Source organism: Salmo salar, chromosome 01 (genome assembly GCF_965601325.2).
Source record: "Salmo salar chromosome 01, fSalSal1, whole genome shotgun sequence".
Lineage (NCBI taxonomy): Eukaryota > Metazoa > Chordata > Actinopteri > Salmoniformes > Salmonidae > Salmo > Salmo salar.
In genome coordinates, this window is record NC_138291.1 from 5,985,001 (window position 1) to 6,003,578 (window position 18,578).

Here is an 18,578-nt window from a genome sequence, read left to right on the forward strand (position 1 = left end):
CTAACCACTAGGCTACCTGCTGGTTACTAGTCCAACGCTCTAACCACTAGGCTACCCTGTTACTAGTCCAACGCTCTAACCACTAGACTACCTGCTGGTTACTAGTCCAACGCACTAACCACTAGACTACCTGCTGGTTACTAGTCCAACGCTCTAACCACTAGGCTACCCTGTTACTAGTCCAACGCTCTAACCACTAGACTACCTGCTGGTTACTAGTCCAACGCACTAACCTCTAGACTACCTGCTGGTTACTAGTCCAACGCACTAACCACTAGACTACCTGCTGGTTACTAGTCCAACGCTCTAACCACTAGACTACCCCCTGCCTCCCCATATAGAAGGAGCTGGAGAAGACTGCCCAGAACAGAACCGTGATGGAGAGGAGTGGTCACAATGGCCTATACTCCTAAAGAAGTGACGGGCCTTAAGTAAGTAAGTACACAACGTAGCTGACGACGAAGAAAAATATGCTCACCGTTCTACATCATGAAGAATGACCTGTTCATCGTTGCCTTTGAAACAAGAGACAAATAAAAAAAGATGAAACAACATCAAATAACGGGTAGCACCAAATCGAATCCCGATAGAAACACTCAATTTCAAAAAAGGTAGTAGGGTAACTAGGTCAGGAAGGACAGAATGACACATTCATAACTCGTAGATAAAACCATTGATAATCAATGCATTCTGCTAAGCATACATACGACACGCTTATGTCAACAACTGCATGTTTTTTTTTTCATTGCAGTATGTGATATTACTGATAACACAAGAAGTATATAAACTTTACGGATATAAGACAAATTATTACGCACAGCTTTTTGAATTGTTTACGTATGGTGTTAACTGTCATTTCTAACGGGGGTCTCGGAATATAACTATTTCTATAAAACAGCCGAGGTCAGGTAACTCAAGCCCTCTACAGAACAAGTGAACCACTGACCCATGATAGCTTGTAGTAGTCACCTAGCCTAGGCCCAGATCTGTTTGTGCCGTCTTGCCAAATCATAACAACGTGTGGCTCAGTTGGTAGAGCATGGTGTTTGCAACGCCAGGGTTGTGGGTTCGATTCCCACGGGGGACCAGTGCGGAAGAAAATGTATGAAATGTGTGCATTCACTACTGTAAGTCGCTCTGGATAAGAGCGTCTGGTAAATGACTAAAATGTAAAAAATGTCATGTCATTGTTATGGCAAACAGGCCGATGCGAAGGTCGGTGTTTGACATCACAACGGGTGTGTCCCAATCGATAATAATGCTTCCTTTTTTTAGAGGAAGGACGTTAAACATTGGCATGTCCCAATCCCATGGTACCTTAAAATGCTGCCTTCGCATGTGTGACAAGAAGTTGTCAAGATCAGATCTGGAACTTGGCTAGTAGCCACCATCCACAGATAGTCTCTCTCGCGCTCGCTAACCTTAGTGTCTCTCTCGCGCTCGCTAACCTTAGTGTCTCTCTCGCGCTCGCTAACCTTAGTGTCTCTCTCTCGCGCTCGCTAACCTTAGTGTCTCTCTCTCGCGCTCGCTAACCTTAGTGTCTCTCTCTCGCGCTCGCTAACCTTAGTGTCTCTCTCTCGCTCGCTAACCTTAGTGTCTCTCTCTCGCTCGCTAACCTTAGTGTCTCTCTCTCGCTCGCTAACCTTAGTGTCTCTCTCTCGCTCGCTAACCTTAGTGTCTCTCTCTCGCTCGCTAACCTTAGTGTCTCTCTCTCGCTCGCTAACCTTAGTGTCTCTCTCTCGCTCGCTAACCTTAGTGTCTCTCTCTCGCTCGCTAACCTTAGTGTCTCTCTCTCGCTCGCTAACCTTAGTGTCTCTCTCTCGCGCTCGCTAACCTTAGTGTCTCTCTCTCGCGCTCGCTAACCTTAGTGTCTCTCTCTCGCGCTCGCTAACCTTAGTGTCTCTCTCTCGCGCTCGCTAACCTTAGTGTCTCTCTCTCGCGCTCGCTAACCTTAGTGCTCTCTCTCGCGCTCGCTAACCTTAGTGTCTCTCTCGCGCTCGCTAACCTTAGTGTCTCTCTCGCGCTCGCTAACCTTAGTGTCTCTCTCGCGCTCGCTAACCTTAGTGTCTCTCTCGCGCTCGCTAACCTTAGTGTCTCTCGCGCTCGCTAACCTTAGTGTCTCTCGCGCTCGCTAACCTTAGTGTCTCTCGCGCTCGCTAACCTTGGTCTCTCGCTAACCTTAGTCTCTCGCTAACCTTAGTGTCTCTCGCGCTCGCTAACCTTAGTGTCTCTCTCTCGCTAACCTTAGTGTCTCTCTCTCGCGCTCGCTAACCTTAGTCTCTCGCTAACCTTAGTCTAACCTTAGTCTCTCGCTAACCTTAGTCTCTCGCTAACCTTAGTCTCTCGCTAACCTTAGTCTCTCGCTAACCTTAGTCTCTCGCTAACCTTAGTCTCTCGCTAACCTTAGTCTCTCGCTAACCTTAGTCTCTCGCTAACCTTAGTCTCTCGCTAACCTTAGTCTCTCGCTAACCTTGATCTAAATCACTCAAGTTCAGGGTTTTTCCTGCATAGAAAAGTCTTGGGTGGGCGGCCTGTGTGTTTTTTGGGGTGCATATAATTGTCGGTATGATTGTGTTATGTTACAGTCACTCAGACAGCGTAAGTCATGGGAACGTGTAGCAGAGCAGGAAATGTGCTTTAGAACTAGATATGCTACCTCTGCAGCCAATAGGGGGGCCTCTAAAATGTTCTGGCAACGATGCCCCATTGGCCACGCCCACCACCAAAGCCCCATTTAGATCCAGGAAAAACCCTGGTGTCTGAATTCCTACCCTATGCTAACTAAAACCCTGGTGTCTGAATTCCTACCCTATGCTAACTAAAACCCTGGAGTCTAAATTCCTACCCTATGCTAACTAAAACCCTGGAGTCTAAATTCCTACCCTATGCTAACTAAAACCCCCGGTGTCTGAATTCCTACCCTATGCTAACTAAAACCCCCGGTGTCTGAATTCCTACCCTATGCTAACTAAAACCCCCGGTGTCTGAATTCCTACCCTATGCTAACTAAAACCCCCGGTGTCTGAATTCCTACCCTATGCTAACTAAAACCCCCGGTGTCTGAATTCCTACCCTATGCTAACTAAAACCCCCGGTGTCTGAATTCCTACCCTATGCTAACTAAAACCCCCGGTGTCTGAATTCCTACCCTATGCTAACTAAAACCCCCGGTGTCTGAATTCCTACCCTATGCTAACTAAAACCCCCGGTGTCTGAATTCCTACCCTATGCTAACTAAAACCCCCGGTGTCTGAATTCCTACCCTATGCTAACTAAAACCCCCGGTGTCTGAATTCCTACCCTATGCTAACTAAAACCCCCGGTGTCTGAATTCCTACCCTATGCTAACTAAAACCCCCGGTGTCTGAATTCCTACCCTATGCTAACTAAAACCCCCGGTGTCTGAATTCCTACCCTATGCTAACTAAAACCCCCGGTGTCTGAATTCCTACCCTATGCTAACTAAAACCCCCGGTGTCTGAATTCCTACCCTATGCTAACTAAAACCCCCGGTGTCTGAATTCCTACCCTATGCTAACTAAAACCCCCGGTGTCTGAATTCCTACCCTATGCTAACTAAAACCCCCGGTGTCTGAATTCCTACCCTATGCTAACTAAAACCCCCGGTGTCTGAATTCCTACCCTATGCTAACTAAAACCCCCGGTGTCTGAATTCCTACCCTATGCTAACTAAAACCCCCGGTGTCTGAATTCCTACCCTATGCTAACTAAAACCCCCGGTGTCTGAATTCCTACCCTATGCTAACTAAAACCCCCGGTGTCTGAATTCCTACCCTATGCTAACTAAAACCCCCGGTGTCTGAATTCCTACCCTATGCTAACTAAAACCCCCGGTGTCTGAATTCCTACCCTATGCTAACTAAAACCCCCGGTGTCTGAATTCCTACCCTATGCTAACTAAAACCCCCGGTGTCTGAATTCCTACCCTATGCTAACTAAAACCCCCGGTGTCTGAATTCCTACCCTATGCTAACTAAAACCCCCGGTGTCTGAATTCCTACCCTATGCTAACTAAAACCCCCGGTGTCTGAATTCCTACCCTATGCTAACTAAAACCCCCGGTGTCTGAATTCCTACCCTATGCTAACTAAAACCCCCGGTGTCTGAATTCCTACCCTATGCTAACTAAAACCCCCGGTGTCTGAATTCCTACCCTATGCTAACTAAAACCCCCGGTGTCTGAATTCCTACCCTATGCTAACTAAAACCCCCGGTGTCTGAATTCCTACCCTATGCTAACTAAAACCCCCGGTGTCTGAATTCCTACCCTATGCTAACTAAAACCCCCGGTGTCTGAATTCCTACTCTATGCTAACTAAAACCCCCGGTGTCTGAATTCCTACTCTATGCTAACTAAAACCCCCGGTGTCTGAATTCCTACCCTATGCTAACTAAAACCCCCGGTGTCTGAATTCCTACCCTATGCTAACTAAAACCCCCGGTGTCTGAATTCCTACCCTATGCTAACTAAAACCCCCGGTGTCTGAATTCCTACCCTATGCTAACTAAAACCCCCGGTGTCTGAATTCCTACCCTATGCTAACTAAAACCCCCGGTGTCTGAATTCCTACCCTATGCTAACTAAAACCCCCGGTGTCTGAATTCCTACCCTATGCTAACTAAAACCCCCGGTGTCTGAATTCCTACCCTATGCTAACTAAAACCCCCGGTGTCTGAATTCCTACCCTATGCTAACTAAAACCCCCGGTGTCTGAATTCCTACCCTATGCTAACTAAAACCCCAGTGTCTGAATTCCTACCCTATGCTAACTAAATCCCCCGGTGTCTGAATTCCTACTCTATGCTAACTAAAAACCCTGGAGTCTGAATTCCTACCCTATGCTAACTAAATCCCTGGAGTCTGAATTCCTACTCTATGCTAACTAAAACCCCCGGTGTCTGAATTCCTACCCTATGCTAACTAAAACCCCCAGTGTCTGAATTCCTACCCTATGCTAACTAAATCCCTGGAGTCTGAATTCCTACTCTATGCTAACTAAAACCCCCGGTGTCTGAATTCCTACCCTATGCTAACTAATGAAAGTGATTGAATGACAGATTAATGGATGATGGTCTGTTCACTTACCCCCAGAGAACACCCTCTTGTTGGTGCTGTCAAATGCCAGACAGAAGATGTTGGAGAGATGTTCTCCCTTCAGTTTGAGAGGCTTGGCTGAGCGGGCATGAAGTGCTCTCTCCATGTTCCATAGTAACACCCTACGGTCATCCCCTCCTGTGGCACCGAAGGAGGGGGAAAGAGAGGGGGGAAGGAGAGGGGGCAAGGAGGGACATGGGGAGAGAGAGGGGAAGGAGGGACATGGGGAGAGAGAGGGGAAGGAGGGAGATGGGGAGAGAGAGGGGAAGGAGGGAGATGGGGAGAGAGAGGGGAAGGAGGGACATGGGCAGAGAGAGGGGAAGGAGGGAGATGGGCAGAGAGAGGGGAAGGAGGGACATGGGGAGAGAGAGGGGAAGGAGGGAGATGGGGAGAGAGAGGGGAAGGAGGGACATGGGGAGAGAGAGGGGAAGGAGGGACATGGGGAGAGAGAGGGGAAGGAGGGACATGGGGAGAGAGAGGGGAAGGAGGGACATGGGGAGAGAGAGGGGAAGGAGGGACATGGGGAGAGAGAGGGGAAGGAGGGACATGGGGAGAGAGAGGGGAAGGAGGGACATGGGGAGAGAGAGGGGAAGGAGGGACATGGGGAGAGAGAGGGGGAAGGAGGGACATGGGGAGAGAGAGGGGGAAGGAGGGACATGGGGAGAGAGAGGGGAAGGAGGGACATGGGGAGAGAGAGGGGAAGGAGGGACATGGGGAGAGAGAGGGGAAGGAGGGACATGGGGAGAGAGAGGGGAAGGAGGGACATGGGGAGAGAGAGGGGAAGGAGGGAGATGGGGAGAGAGAGGGGAAGGAGGGAGATGGGGAGAGAGAGGGGAAGGAGGGACATGGGGAGAGAGAGGGGAAGGAGGGAGATGGGGAGAGAGAGGGGAAGGAGGGAGATGGAGAGAGAGAGGGGAAGGAGGGAGATGGAGAGAGAGAGGGGAAGGAGGGAGATGGAGAGAGAGAGGGGAAGGAGGGAGATGGGGAGAGAGAGGGGAAGGAGGGAGATGGGGAGAGAGAGGGGAAGGAGGGAGATGGGGAGAGAGAGGGGAAGGAGGGACATGGGGAGAGAGAGGGGGGAAGGAGGGAGATGGGGTGAGAGAAAGCGAGTCAGAGAGAGTGCCAAAGAGAACAGAGATAGAAAGAGATGGGTGGACAGACAAGACATTGTAAACACAGGCCATGTTGTTCTACACTGCTCTGAAGGGCTTACTCAGCTTGCAAGGCCCACCAGCAGTTTAACACACCAGAGTAATTACTCTAAATACAAACTCTCCCTATTCTACGCCAAAACTATAGTGAAAAGACTGGTTAAAAAGTTGCATAGTTAGTTAACTGCATAATGTTATTAAAACGAGAACTAGTTAGCTACCGGTACTTAATGTCAGCCTATATCAAAGGAAGGGGCAGGAATGCAGAACTGTGTAGCTAGCTAGCTAGTTCTGTCAGCTGGATAGCATGCTAACCTAGATAGGTTTGGTTAGCCACAATTATTTAACCTATTTAAGCCTGACCTGCACATTACATTATTTTCTTGCTCGTAATTGACAACTTGCATTTTGGAAATGGATGACTAGAGTGTCAAATGTGTATATGTTGGCTCGACCAGCCAACTAAACTCGCGAACTGACGTACAAGTTTAGCTAGTTAGCTGTAAATTGTCAACAACACAGTAGCTGCTAGGCTAACAACTATGCTAACTAGGGATGATCTACAGCTGCCAACTTACCGGACACAAGGTACTCCCCTCCATTGTTGGAAAACTCTATGGCGTTTACACAGCCGAAATGTCCCAGCATATCTTTCTTGTAAAGGCTTGTGCATCCTGCCAACCTGAGTCTCTGAAATTCTTCCTTCATTAGCGGGTTTCCGAAAAGCCTTCGCTGGGACAGAAAGCCCACGGAAGACCGCATACCGCAACCCTTCACCTCCTTCATGTTTTTCCCTGGAGCAGTTTAGTTAGCCTAGCCAGCCAGCTTTGCAACTCCTCATCAATTGGTGCACAATGCACAGCCACTTTTAAAAATATATATATTTTTCTACCAGCTATTATAGACGTGTATATCTGCAATCGTTCAGTCTGGAAGCTACATGATGGTGAAGAAAGATATTCCCCCGGACGCAGTGCTGTTGATGTCGTCGTTGATTGCAGGTCCCCGCTCTGTAAGCAGCCGCTTCCTGCTCTGCTGCAAGCTTCTCCATCTGCCTGGCACAAACACCCCCTCACCCAGCTGACCCGCAAATCAATCAATTAGCTAACTAACTTAGGCCAAAGTTGGCCTCCTCATCATTTGAAGTTGCATGCACCATGCATTGTACAACATGTGTTATAGTATGACATTTGTCAAAGTTACCTCACCATAATACATTTAGGCTAGCTGTCACCTGAAATTTGCACCAAACCCCCCCCAACACAAATAACAAAAGATGAATATCACATTAAATAAGTCAATCAAAAGCAGACATTTAAGAGTCTAGTTTTATTATCCCCAACATTAGGATTACAGTGGTAGTCTTTTTATTTATTTTTTACCAATAGGCTACATATTTTAATAAAGGGAACCCTACATTCATTACAATCCACTTTTCCAAGATAAACAGGATATATTTATAGTACAGAACTTAAAATACTTATATACTTGCAGAGGAAAGAACTACAAGTTTCCAGTTGAACATGAAAATCATTCCAGGCTTCACAAAGCAAATTTTATCTATGTTTTTGGGAAAGGTAGACTTTCTCTGGCAGCCAAAACGGACAAATAAATACCCCATCTAAAACGTGAATCGATTCTCAATTGCGATACGGTTCTAGAAACATAAATCACTCTACTTCCTATACACTGTTTTAACCGATTTTAACACAGTTGCAGCAACAGTATTTTTCAGTGACAACACATTTCTAGCATACACTTGTTTTTTTTGTTTTTTAAACAAGTTAGATATGGCCGTGTGGGCACACTAACCCTATAAAGATTTGTATCAATTTAACCTTTGGGGGGTTTTTTTTATCATTATTTCTCGCTGATATGAAAGATAAGGCCCTTATACTTCCAAAACCGCACCGCAAGCGATGCCTGTTAATGTTCAGACCGAGCGTTGGGGCTCTTAACAAATGAGCAGAGCCATATATGTGGAGTTGGGACAACTTTTAAAAGGTTGAATATTGTTCTAAATTCTAGACATTCAGTGACATAGCATTGTTTAACTATTGTCCATGTAATGTTAAATGGGGGAGATGACGCTACAACATTCTATGGCAGCCACGTTATGTAAAATGCAGAAACCTCAATGTCCCATCTCTCTAGATATGCGACTCTGATAACGAGTGGGTTGAAGTTTAAATGCATGTCTAGTATTCTGACAGAAGGTGTGTGGAGTGGTTGTTGTGAGAAACAGGATAGGGTAGAAGGATGGATGGAATGAGAGCAAAATAGAGAGGGAGGAAGAGGGAAAGAGAGGGGGAGGGGGAGAGGGAAAAAGAGAGAGGGAGGGGAAGAGGGAGAGAGAAAGAGGGAGAGAGAAAGAGGGAGAGAGAGAGAAATGGGGAGAGGGAAAGAGGGAGAGAAAGGGGAAGAGGGAGAGAGAGAGAGAGAGAGAAGAGAGAGAAAGAAGGAGAGAGGGAAAGAGAGAGAGAGGGGGAGAGGGAGAGAGAGAAGGGAAGAGGGAAAGAGAGAGAAAGGGGGAGAGGGAGAGAAAGGGGGAGAGGGAAAGAGGGAGAGAGAGGGAGAGAAAGGGGGAGAGGGGAAGAGGGAGAGAGAGGGGGGAGAGGGAAAGAGGGAGAGAGAGGGAAAGAGAGAGAAAGAAGGAGAGAGGGAAAGAGAGAGAGAGGGGGAGAGGGAAAGAGAGAGAGAGGGGGAGAGGGAAAGAGGGAGAGAGAGGGAAAGAGAGAGAAAGAAGGAGAGAGGGAAAGAGAGAGAGAGGGGGAGAGGGAAAGAGAGAGAGAGGGGGAGAGGGAAAGAGGAAAAGAGAGAGAGGGGGAGAGGCAAAGAGGGGGGAGAGGGAGAGAAAGGGGGAGAGGGAAAGAGGGAGAGAGAGGGGGAGAGGGAAAGAGGGAGAGAGAGGGAAAGAGAGAGAAAGAAGGAGAGAGGGAAAGAGAGAGAGAGGGGGAGAGGGAAAGAGGAAAAGAGAGAGAGGGGAGAGGGAAAGAGAGAGGACAGGATAGAGAGAGAAGACAGGATAGAGAGAGAGAAGACAGAATAGAGAGAGAGAGAGAAGACAGGATAGAGACAGAGAGAGGACAGGATAGAGTGCTAGATATGCATCAACCATTTGTCATTGCAGGGTCAGTGCCATCTCAATGATGAGTTGCATTTACATTTAATTGATTGGATGTACAGGACGTATATAGTATATTTTAGCCTGGTACCTGTCTGTTTGTGCCATCATTCCACTCCTTGCCACTACTTGTGATTGCCAAACATATGACATGGAGTACAAGGTGTGGAATGTTAGCACAAAACAGGTCTGGATTTCAGGCTAATTCTATTGCACATTTCAGTCTTCATCCGATGAGTGCAGAGAGTCTCAGTAGCCGGCTACATCCGATGAGTGCAGAGAGTCTCAGTAACCGGCTACATCCGATTAGTGCAGAGAGTCTCAGTAGCCGGCTACATCCGATTAGTGCAGAGAGTCTCAGTAACCGGCTACATCCGATGAGTGCAGAGAGTCTCAGTAGCCGGCTACATCCGATTAGTGCAGAGAGTCTCAGTAACCGGCTACATCCGATGAGTGCAGAGAGTCTCAGTAGCCGGCTACATCCGATTAGTGCAGAGAGTCTCAGTAACCGGCTACATCCGATTAGTGCAGAGAGTCTCAGTAGCCGGCTACATCCGATTAGTGCAGAGAGTCTCAGTAACCGGCTACATCCGATGAGTGCAGAGAGTCTCAGTAGCCGGCTACATCCGATTAGTGCAGAGAGTCTCAGTAGCCGGCTACATCCGATTAGTAAAGAGAGTCTCAGTAGCCGGCTACATCCGATTAGTGCAGAGAGTCTCAGTAGCCGGCTACATCCGATGAGTGCAGAGAGTCTCAGTGGTGCAGAGAGTCTCAGTAACCGGCTTCATCCGATGAGTGCAGAGAGTCTCAGTGGTGCAGAGAGTCTCAGTAACCGGCTACATCCGATGAGTGCAGAGAGTCTCAGTGGTGCAGAGAGTCTCAGTAACCGGCTACATCCGATGAGTGCAGAGAGTCTCAGTAACCGGCTTCATCAGGAGCCACTGTCATTAGGGGAGTATTCATAAGTGCACAATGTAGCAAAAACGTTTCACAATGGAAAATGTTTTGTAACGAACACAAGAGTTCCTATTGGAGAAATTCAGGTAGGTCCCTCTCCGTTCCTAGTGAATACACCCCCAGGACTAGGTCTGTCTCGGCTTAAAGTCATTTCATTTGAGGATCCAGACCACTCCTTCTTCCAGCCTTACAAGACAAGTCATCTCTTCTGTGTTGTCCTCCTCTACCACCCTCCATCCTCCCTTCTCCACCAGCCAACGTTTCAGGGGCCTTTGGTTACGAAGTGATCCTTGACAAAGAGTTATCTAGCTAATTTGTGCCTGGCAAAGTGTTTGAAACGATCCATCTTCACCACATGAAAAAAAAAAAAAGAGAAATGGTGGGAGGGGGCCGAAAAGTTGAACACTCGCTTTTTAGGAGTTAATGAGTTAATTTATCAAATTATTATTTCATTAGGTTTCTGCAACAACAAAAAAATCAAAACATCAGCAGGATTTTTTTTTTTTTTTGAAAGCTTGGTGAGAAAACAAAATGTCCCCTTGACAGCCTTGCCTCGGGAAGGTTTATAATATACATATAGAAAAAACAAACACACAAAAACGTATTAACATAAAACACAAGGGAAAGCTGGAGCTTAAATTAAGACATTGGGTCCCAGATCTGTTTGTGCCGTCTTGCCAACTCCTATGGTCATTGTCAAGCAAATCGTTGACAAGATAACACAAACAGACCTGGGACCAGGCTATGATGTGTGGGTGGGGCAGTGCAGACTGGGGGGGCGGGGCAGTGCAAAGAGCGGAGCTGGGAGGTTAAAGGCTATTGGCACATGAGAGCGGGGGCGTCGTCCTCAGTTCCAGATGAGTGTCTATGGTAAAAGTCGCTACTATGGTAACGGTCGCTACTATGGTAACGGTCGCTACTATGGTAACGGTCGCTACTATGGTAACGGTCTCTATGGATACTAGCTCTAGTCGCTGCCTGCCGGGCCTGCTAGTAAGGCCCTTTAGGGTGTCCAAAGATCCCGATGGGGAAATGTTTGACGTGTGACGACCACTGTGCCGCCAACTGGAAAAACTTGACATCATTCCACTCCACGCCGTCAATCAGCACTGGAAGAAAAGAGAGGATACATTTAAAAAAAAATAAACTTTACTTGTTGAATTACTAGTTCTTCATAATTCATGTAATACCAGGCTCACTAATACTAGGGGACAGATTTGGCCCGTGGGCCGCCAGTTGCAGACCCCTACTCTACGGAGGGTAAAATGAGGACACAACATGGAGGTTGGAGGGCAGCAAAATTCCAGTAACTTTCCCCAAATTGCCAGAAATCTTGGATATGAGGATTCCTGGATTTCCTGCTTATTCCCTCCTGACATTAGGAATCTTCCAACCAGGATTTATGGAAAATCTGGGAAAGTGACCAGAATTTTGCAACCTTAGGAGGTAGGAAGGAGTCTTAGGAAGGAGTCTTACCCCTTAGCATGGTCTGCTGGTGCTTGGCAGTGCAGATCAGTCGACTGATGCCATCGATCACCTGGCTCTTAGACTCCACATCCTTGTCTTTAGTCTTCTTTGGCAGGAACATGACTGGTAAGAGGGAACAGAAATAATCTGAATTCCTAACTTGAAATGCGAGTGCTAATCATGACGATCAACTATCGTCTCTTTTTTTTTTTTGAGCGAAAACTCAAGTTGTTGTTGCAGTGGCTTGTTGTTGTTGTTGTTGTTGTTGCAGTGTTGTTGTTGTTGTTGTTGTTGCAGTGTTGTTGTTGTTGTTGTTGTTGTTGTTGTTGCAGTGTTGTTGTTGTTGTTGTTGCAGTGTTGTTGTTGTTGTTGTTGTTGCAGTGTTGTTGTTGTTGTTGTGTTGTTGTTGTTGTTGTTGTTGTTGCAGTGTTGTTGTTGTTGTTGTTGTTGTTGTTGTTGTTGTTGTTGCAGTGGTTTTGTTGTTGTTGTTGCAGAGAGGGGGTGAAATACTTATTTCCCTCAATAAAATGCAAATCATTTTATAACATTTTTGACATGCGTTTTTCTGGATTTTGTTGTTGTTATTCTGTCTCTCACTGTTGAAATAAACCTACCATTAAAATTATAGACTGATCATTTCTTTATCAGTGGGCAAACATACAAAATCAGCAGGGGATCAAATACTTTTTTCCCCTCACTTTACAAACAGCATGAACATTTTGCTCGTTGTATAATTCCTTCTCGCACTATACGCCCTCTCCTCTCACCTTTTCCCTTAGCTTGTGGACTTCAGTGCCCAACACAACAGCTTTCTGTGACCAGGCCACAAAAAAAAAAAAAAAAACATTTCCACGCCAAACCTTCATACCATAACCGCTAACCGCTACACACAGCCTACATCCATGTCACCATATTAGCTAACGCGTCACAGTCAACATAGCTAGCTACAAGAACTAGCCAGTTAATAAACCCACAACAATCATGCAGTACAGTGTACAGCAAGCAATTTAGCGTGCCCGGTGTACAGCAAGCACCGGCACGGCCTATTGGCAATAAATGAATAAAACCAAAAGCTTACCTTGACTTGGAGGAGTTCCAGTGTTGGCTAGCCATAGCCAGCTAGCTAACATTGCATCTCTGTCTGTTTGAACTGGGTGTTTTGAGTAGGTAGGTGGGAAGAAAAAAAATACAACGAAATATAGCTAGCTCTACCTTGCCTCTTCTTAAAAAAATACTCTTTTTTAAACTGTGAAACTCTTGTCTTTCTCTTTTTGAGTCAACTACTCACCAGACTGTTGAGGCTACTGTAGACCTTCATTGCAAAACAGTGTGTTTTAATCAATTATTTGGTGACGTGAATTTATTTAGTATAGTTTTATCTAAAAAGGATCACTATTTTTATGAAATTCACTGAGGACGACGGTCCTCCCCTTCCTCCTCCGAGGAGCCTCCGCTGGTACGATCAGTACAAGCCCTTACCTTTCTTGTTCTTCTCCTTCATGACGACGGTCATGGACATGGCGGGCTGTGGCTGGGCCCCGGCCTGGGGGAGCCTGCTGACCTGCAGCGAGCGGAAAGTACACTTCAGAGTGTTCTTAGAGAAAGACGAGTCCCTTTTCTCCACGTCTCTCTTCCTGTCAGCCGGGGAGGGAGCCACCCAGTAGTCCACCTGTAGTCCCATCAGCTCCCCCTGGGGAGAACTACAACACCCAGCAGACATCACACCACAGAGAGAGGAAGAGAATAAGGAACAAATTGATAGGTAGAAACAGACAATATGATCAGTCATAATGTACAATATATGAAACCATCATTTGCCAATTTAGTAATTTTCACAGTCTATTTGATTGTTTTATTACATTCATCTATTTTTTTTTTATTTCCCTGTGGCTCAGTTGGTAGAGCATGGTGTTTGCAATGGTGTTTGCAACGCCAGGGTTGTGGGTTCGATTCCCACGGGGGTCCAGTACGAGAAAAAAATGTATGAAATGAATTGAAATGTGTGCATTCACTACTGTAAGTCGCTCTGGATAAGAGCGTCTGCTAAATGACTAAAATGTAAAAAAAAAAAAAAAATGAAATGTAATTCTCTGGATGAACATATACCTGTATGAAGTAAAGCTTGTGTTGACGGAGGGGGAGGAGGGAGGGGTGGGAGAAGCTTCCTTCAGGGCAGGGGACACCTGCGGAGGGGTGGAGGACTGGAAAACCATCCCCATGGGGGATGCATCGTCAGAGTCACCTGATAACAAAGAGTGGGGATAATATTACAACACGTTGTATATGGTAGATTACAACTACAGAATCACATAGAAATTCATTCTCACTGATGACACGGAAGTACATGCAATAACGGTGGTACATTGTCCACAACTAACGTCTCACCTGATGTTGCAGATGACTGGTCCACAATGCCAACTTTCACCATCTGGGGAAAGAGGTTTCATGTTATTTTAGGTCAAATTCCAGGATAAAGAAAATGTATCTGTCTACATTCAGAGAAAGATACCTACTCTGATAAACAGATCTGTCTACATTCAGAGAAAGATACCTACTCTGATAAACAGATCTGTCTACATTCAGAGAAAGATACCTACTTGATAAACAGATCTGTCTACATTCAGAGAAAGATACCTACTCTGATAAACAGATCTGTCTACATTCAGAGAAAGATACCTACTCTGATAAACAGATCTGTCTACATTCAGAGAAAGATACCTACTCTGATAAACAGATCTGTCTACATTCAGAGAACGATACCTACTCTGATAAACAGATCTGTCTACATTCAGAGAAAGATACCTACTCTGATAAACAGATCTGTCTACATTCAGAGAAAGATACCTACTCTGATAAACAGATCTGTCTACATTCAGAGAAAGATACCTACTCTGATAAACAGATCTGTCTACATTCAGAGAAAGATACCTACTTGATAAACAGATCTGTCTACATTCAGAGAAAGATACCTACTCTGATAAACAGATCTGTCTACATTCAGAGAAAGATACCTACTCTGATAAACAGATCTGTCTACATTCAGAGAAAGATACCTACTCTGATAAACAGATCTGTCTACATTCAGAGAAAGATACCTACTCTGATAAACAGATCTGTCTACATTCAGAGAAAGATACCTACTCTGATAAACAGATCTGTCTACATTCAGAGAAAGATACCTACTCTGATAAACAGATCTGTCTACATTCAGAGAAAGATACTTACTCTGATAAACAGATCTGTCTACATTCAGAGAAAGATACCTACTCTGATAAACAGATCTGAATACATTAAGAGAAAGATACCTACTCTGATAAACAGATCTGTCTACATTCAGAGAAAGATACCTACTCTGATAAACAGATCTGTCTACATTCAGAGAAAGATACCTACTCTGATAAACAGATCTGTCTACATTCAGAGAAAGATACCTACTCTGATAAACAGATCTGTCTACATTCAGAGAAAGATACCTACTCTGATAAACAGATCTGTCTACATTCAGAGAAAGATACCTACTCTGATAAACAGATCTGTCTACATTCAGAGAAAGATACCTACTCTGATAAACAGATCTGTCTACATTCAGAGAAAGATACCTACTCTGATAAACAGATCTGTCTACATTCAGAGAAAGATACCTACTCTGATAAACAGATCTGTCTACATTCAGAGAAAGATACCTACTCTGATAAACAGATCTGTCTACATTCAGAGAAAGATACCTACTCTGATAAACAGATCTGTCTACATTCAGAGAAAGATACCTACTCTGATAAACAGATCTGTCTACATTCAGAGAAAGATACCTACTCTGATAAACAGATCTGAATACATTAAGAGAAAGATACTTACTCTGATAAACAGATCTGTCTACATTCAGAGAAAGATACCTACTCTGATAAACAGATCTGTCTACATTCAGAGAAAGATACCTACTCTGATAAACAGATCTGTCTACATTCAGAGAAAGATACCTACTCTGATAAACAGATCTGTCTACATTCAGAGAAAGGTACCTACTGTGATAAACAGATCTGTCTACATTCAGAGAAAGATACCTACTCTGATAAACAGATCTGTCTACATTCAGAGAAAGATACCTACTCTGATAAACAGATCTGTCTACATTCAGAGAAAGATACCTACTCTGATAAACAGATCTGTCTACATTCAGAGAAAGATACCTACTCTGATAAACAGATCTGAATACATTAAGAGAAAGATACCTACTCTGATAAACAGATCTGTCTACACCTACCCTAGAGAGGTTAAGAGAAAGATACTTACTCCGATAAATGGAATGAACTTCTGACATGAGTCCTCATCAGGGCTGTGGAGAGACCAGGGCAGAAGCCAAACATAGGGAAACAGGAAATAGAGTGAGCACGTGCAGAATAGAATAGCTTCAGGATGAAGGGTTTGTCTAGTATTGAGACTAGAGGCTTCAGGAACCCTATGACGGTTAGAGCTTTCATGTGCTCCACTCGAATAGAATGGTTGGTTTCTAACCAGGCAGTCAGTTGCCCCCAGGGTTGGTAAAGCCTTCATCTTATATTAATAAATAATGTTGCTTGTTTCTACAGATCCCAGGAGACAGGTAGATCAGCTTGAACACAAGACAGCATAGAGTGTTTCTAAACCATGAAAATCTTTGTGCGGTTTGAAGGAAATATAGTTTCAGAGCAGGGTTGGGGTCAATTGCATTTCAATTCAGTCAAGTCAGGAAGTTAGCAGTGATTTCAAATTCCAATTTTACTCATGGCTTGACTGAATTTAAATGGATTTGACCCCTACTTTGTTTGAGAGTCTGGGGTCATCATTTGAAAGAAGAGGGAGGACAAAATGTGTAAAAAAAAAAAAAAAAAAAAGACAGGTAGTTGAGTAAACGACCTAAAAACAACCCAGAGTTAACCACGCGATTCTCTTAGTTCCTTAAGAAATATATTATATACACAGTATCGAGGGTCAACTTGCTACAGTCATAACAGAATTTATAAAAAATTTGTAAAACTTGGTGGTTAATAGCTACAAAATATAACCTTTAAAAATATTTTCATGGTCCTTTGAGACAGATTTAAGAAATTATATTTTTAACTCGTCTATTTAACCTATAGTATGGGTTATACTAATACAATGGAACTGTATATACCTGTAGAGGACGCCTTGGGAAGGAACCCGAGGGAGGAGAGATTCTATTGGTTAATACCACTCTGACCAACCTTACTACAGTAATGCCGTGCTATTGGACAGAGAAAGTCACATGATAATTAGTAACTACTAACTAGATCTATAGATCAACAGTCTCCTGAAGCAGGAACCATGTTAAACTACGACCTGTTCAAATAAAAAAAAACTAAAAACTACATTATTTTGTTTGATTTATACTTATACACCAAACACGTTTTGGTTTTGTAGTCTTTGAATGGCATATGGCTTTAATTTGATTCAATCATTATCATTGTTGGGTGTGTAACTGATGTACACGTGTAGACGGACGTTGCTTCAATTGTCTCCAAGCCTCGAGTTTCATCATATCCTTTTAAAAGGTCCAAAACAAATCCTGGAGAAACAAAAAGTCTGAAGTCGTTACATTGATGATTATATTTTCTTTGTAATTGAAAAAGTATAAACTAACTACATACCAGTTTGTAAGGTTCTGCTTTGGAACCCACTACTAAAACTCTGATCCAATCATATGCCCCGGTTGCCTTCTAGTACCCAACAACCCAACACCTGATTGGTGGCAGAGAAGCAGGAAGCAAGACATGCATGCTGCATAGCCAATCACTGGCCTGCACCAAGCCATCCCATCATTCCTGCTGCAGCCAATCAGACACCACCACACCAACAGGACACAGGAAGGTTTCAGGAAAAGGTACGTCACGGTCCAGCAGGTCACAGCACCAGCTAGTAGGGTCGGGGTCAATTCCCATTCAACTCCCATTCAATTCCCATTCAACTCCCATTCAACTCCCATTCAATTCCCATTCAACTCCCATTCAACTCCCAGTCAATTCCCATTCAATTCCCATTCAACTCCCATTCACCCATCCTCCCATTCAACTCCCAGTCAATTCCCATTCAATTCCCATTCAACTCCCATTCAATTCCCATTCAACTCCCATTCAACTCCCATTCAACTCCCATTCAACTCCCAGTCAACTCCCAGTCAACTCCCAGTCAATTCCCAGTCAACTCCCATTCAATTCATGAAGTACACTAAAATGACAATTCCTTCAATGCTTTTCAATGAGTAAAGTTTTGAATTGGAATTGTGTTTACTTTCTGAATTGACTGGAATAAGAATGGAATTGACCCTAACCCTACCAGCTAGGCTAGGGAACTGCTATCCACCACTCACTCCTTCCCACCCCCTCATAGGGTTCTGGTCAAATGTAGCACACTATATAGGGAATAGGGTGCCATTTGGGACACAACCCAGATGTATGGCCAATGTACATGCATTAATGTTCCATTAGACCATGTTAGAACAAAGGGCAATCAATCTAGCAGGAAGCTTGATTACATCACACACAGGGAGATAATGGAATGGTAGGAAACAGAAAGAAGGGAGGAAGAGAGGAGAAAGAAAAGGAAGAGGAGGGGAGGAAGAGGAGGAGGGGAGAAAGAGGAGGGGAGGAGGGGAGGAAGATATGGGGAGGAGGGGAGGAAGAGGAGGGGAGGAGGAGATGGGGAGGAGGGGAGGAAGAGATGGGGAGGAGGGGGGGAGAAGGAAGAGGAGAAAGAAAAGGAAGAGGGG

At 44.8% G+C, this 18,578-nt stretch overlaps 2 protein-coding genes across 4 annotated transcripts in view; both read right to left on the bottom strand.

Annotated features, from left to right (window-relative positions):
* dcaf5 (ddb1 and cul4 associated factor 5) overlaps positions 1-7,434 on the bottom strand; it is a 29,324-nt gene extending 21,890 nt beyond the window's left edge. The window contains exons 1-3 of the mRNA XM_045708038.2: positions 6,846-7,434; positions 5,108-5,254; positions 479-515 (exon numbers count right to left, since the gene is read on the bottom strand). Of these exons, the coding sequence (XP_045563994.1) occupies positions 479-515; positions 5,108-5,254; positions 6,846-7,053 (392 nt within the window). The 5' untranslated portion in view covers positions 7,054-7,434. The remainder of the gene's footprint in view (positions 1-478; positions 516-5,107; positions 5,255-6,845) is intronic.
* Positions 7,435-7,560: 126 nt separating this feature from the next.
* Positions 7,561-18,578, bottom strand: part of pacs2 (phosphofurin acidic cluster sorting protein 2) — a 176,485-nt gene continuing 165,467 nt past the window's right edge. For all 3 annotated transcript variants that reach the window (XM_082960063.1, XM_082960051.1, XM_082960094.1), the window contains 6 exons: positions 16,106-16,148; positions 14,201-14,243; positions 13,922-14,057; positions 13,295-13,515; positions 11,825-11,938; positions 7,561-11,457 (listed from right to left, as the gene is read on the bottom strand). In XM_082960063.1, coding sequence (XP_082816189.1) covers positions 11,339-11,457; positions 11,825-11,938; positions 13,295-13,515; positions 13,922-14,057; positions 14,201-14,243; positions 16,106-16,148 — 676 coding nt within the window. In that variant the 3' untranslated portion in view covers positions 7,561-11,338. The remainder of the gene's footprint in view (positions 11,458-11,824; positions 11,939-13,294; positions 13,516-13,921; positions 14,058-14,200; positions 14,244-16,105; positions 16,149-18,578) is intronic.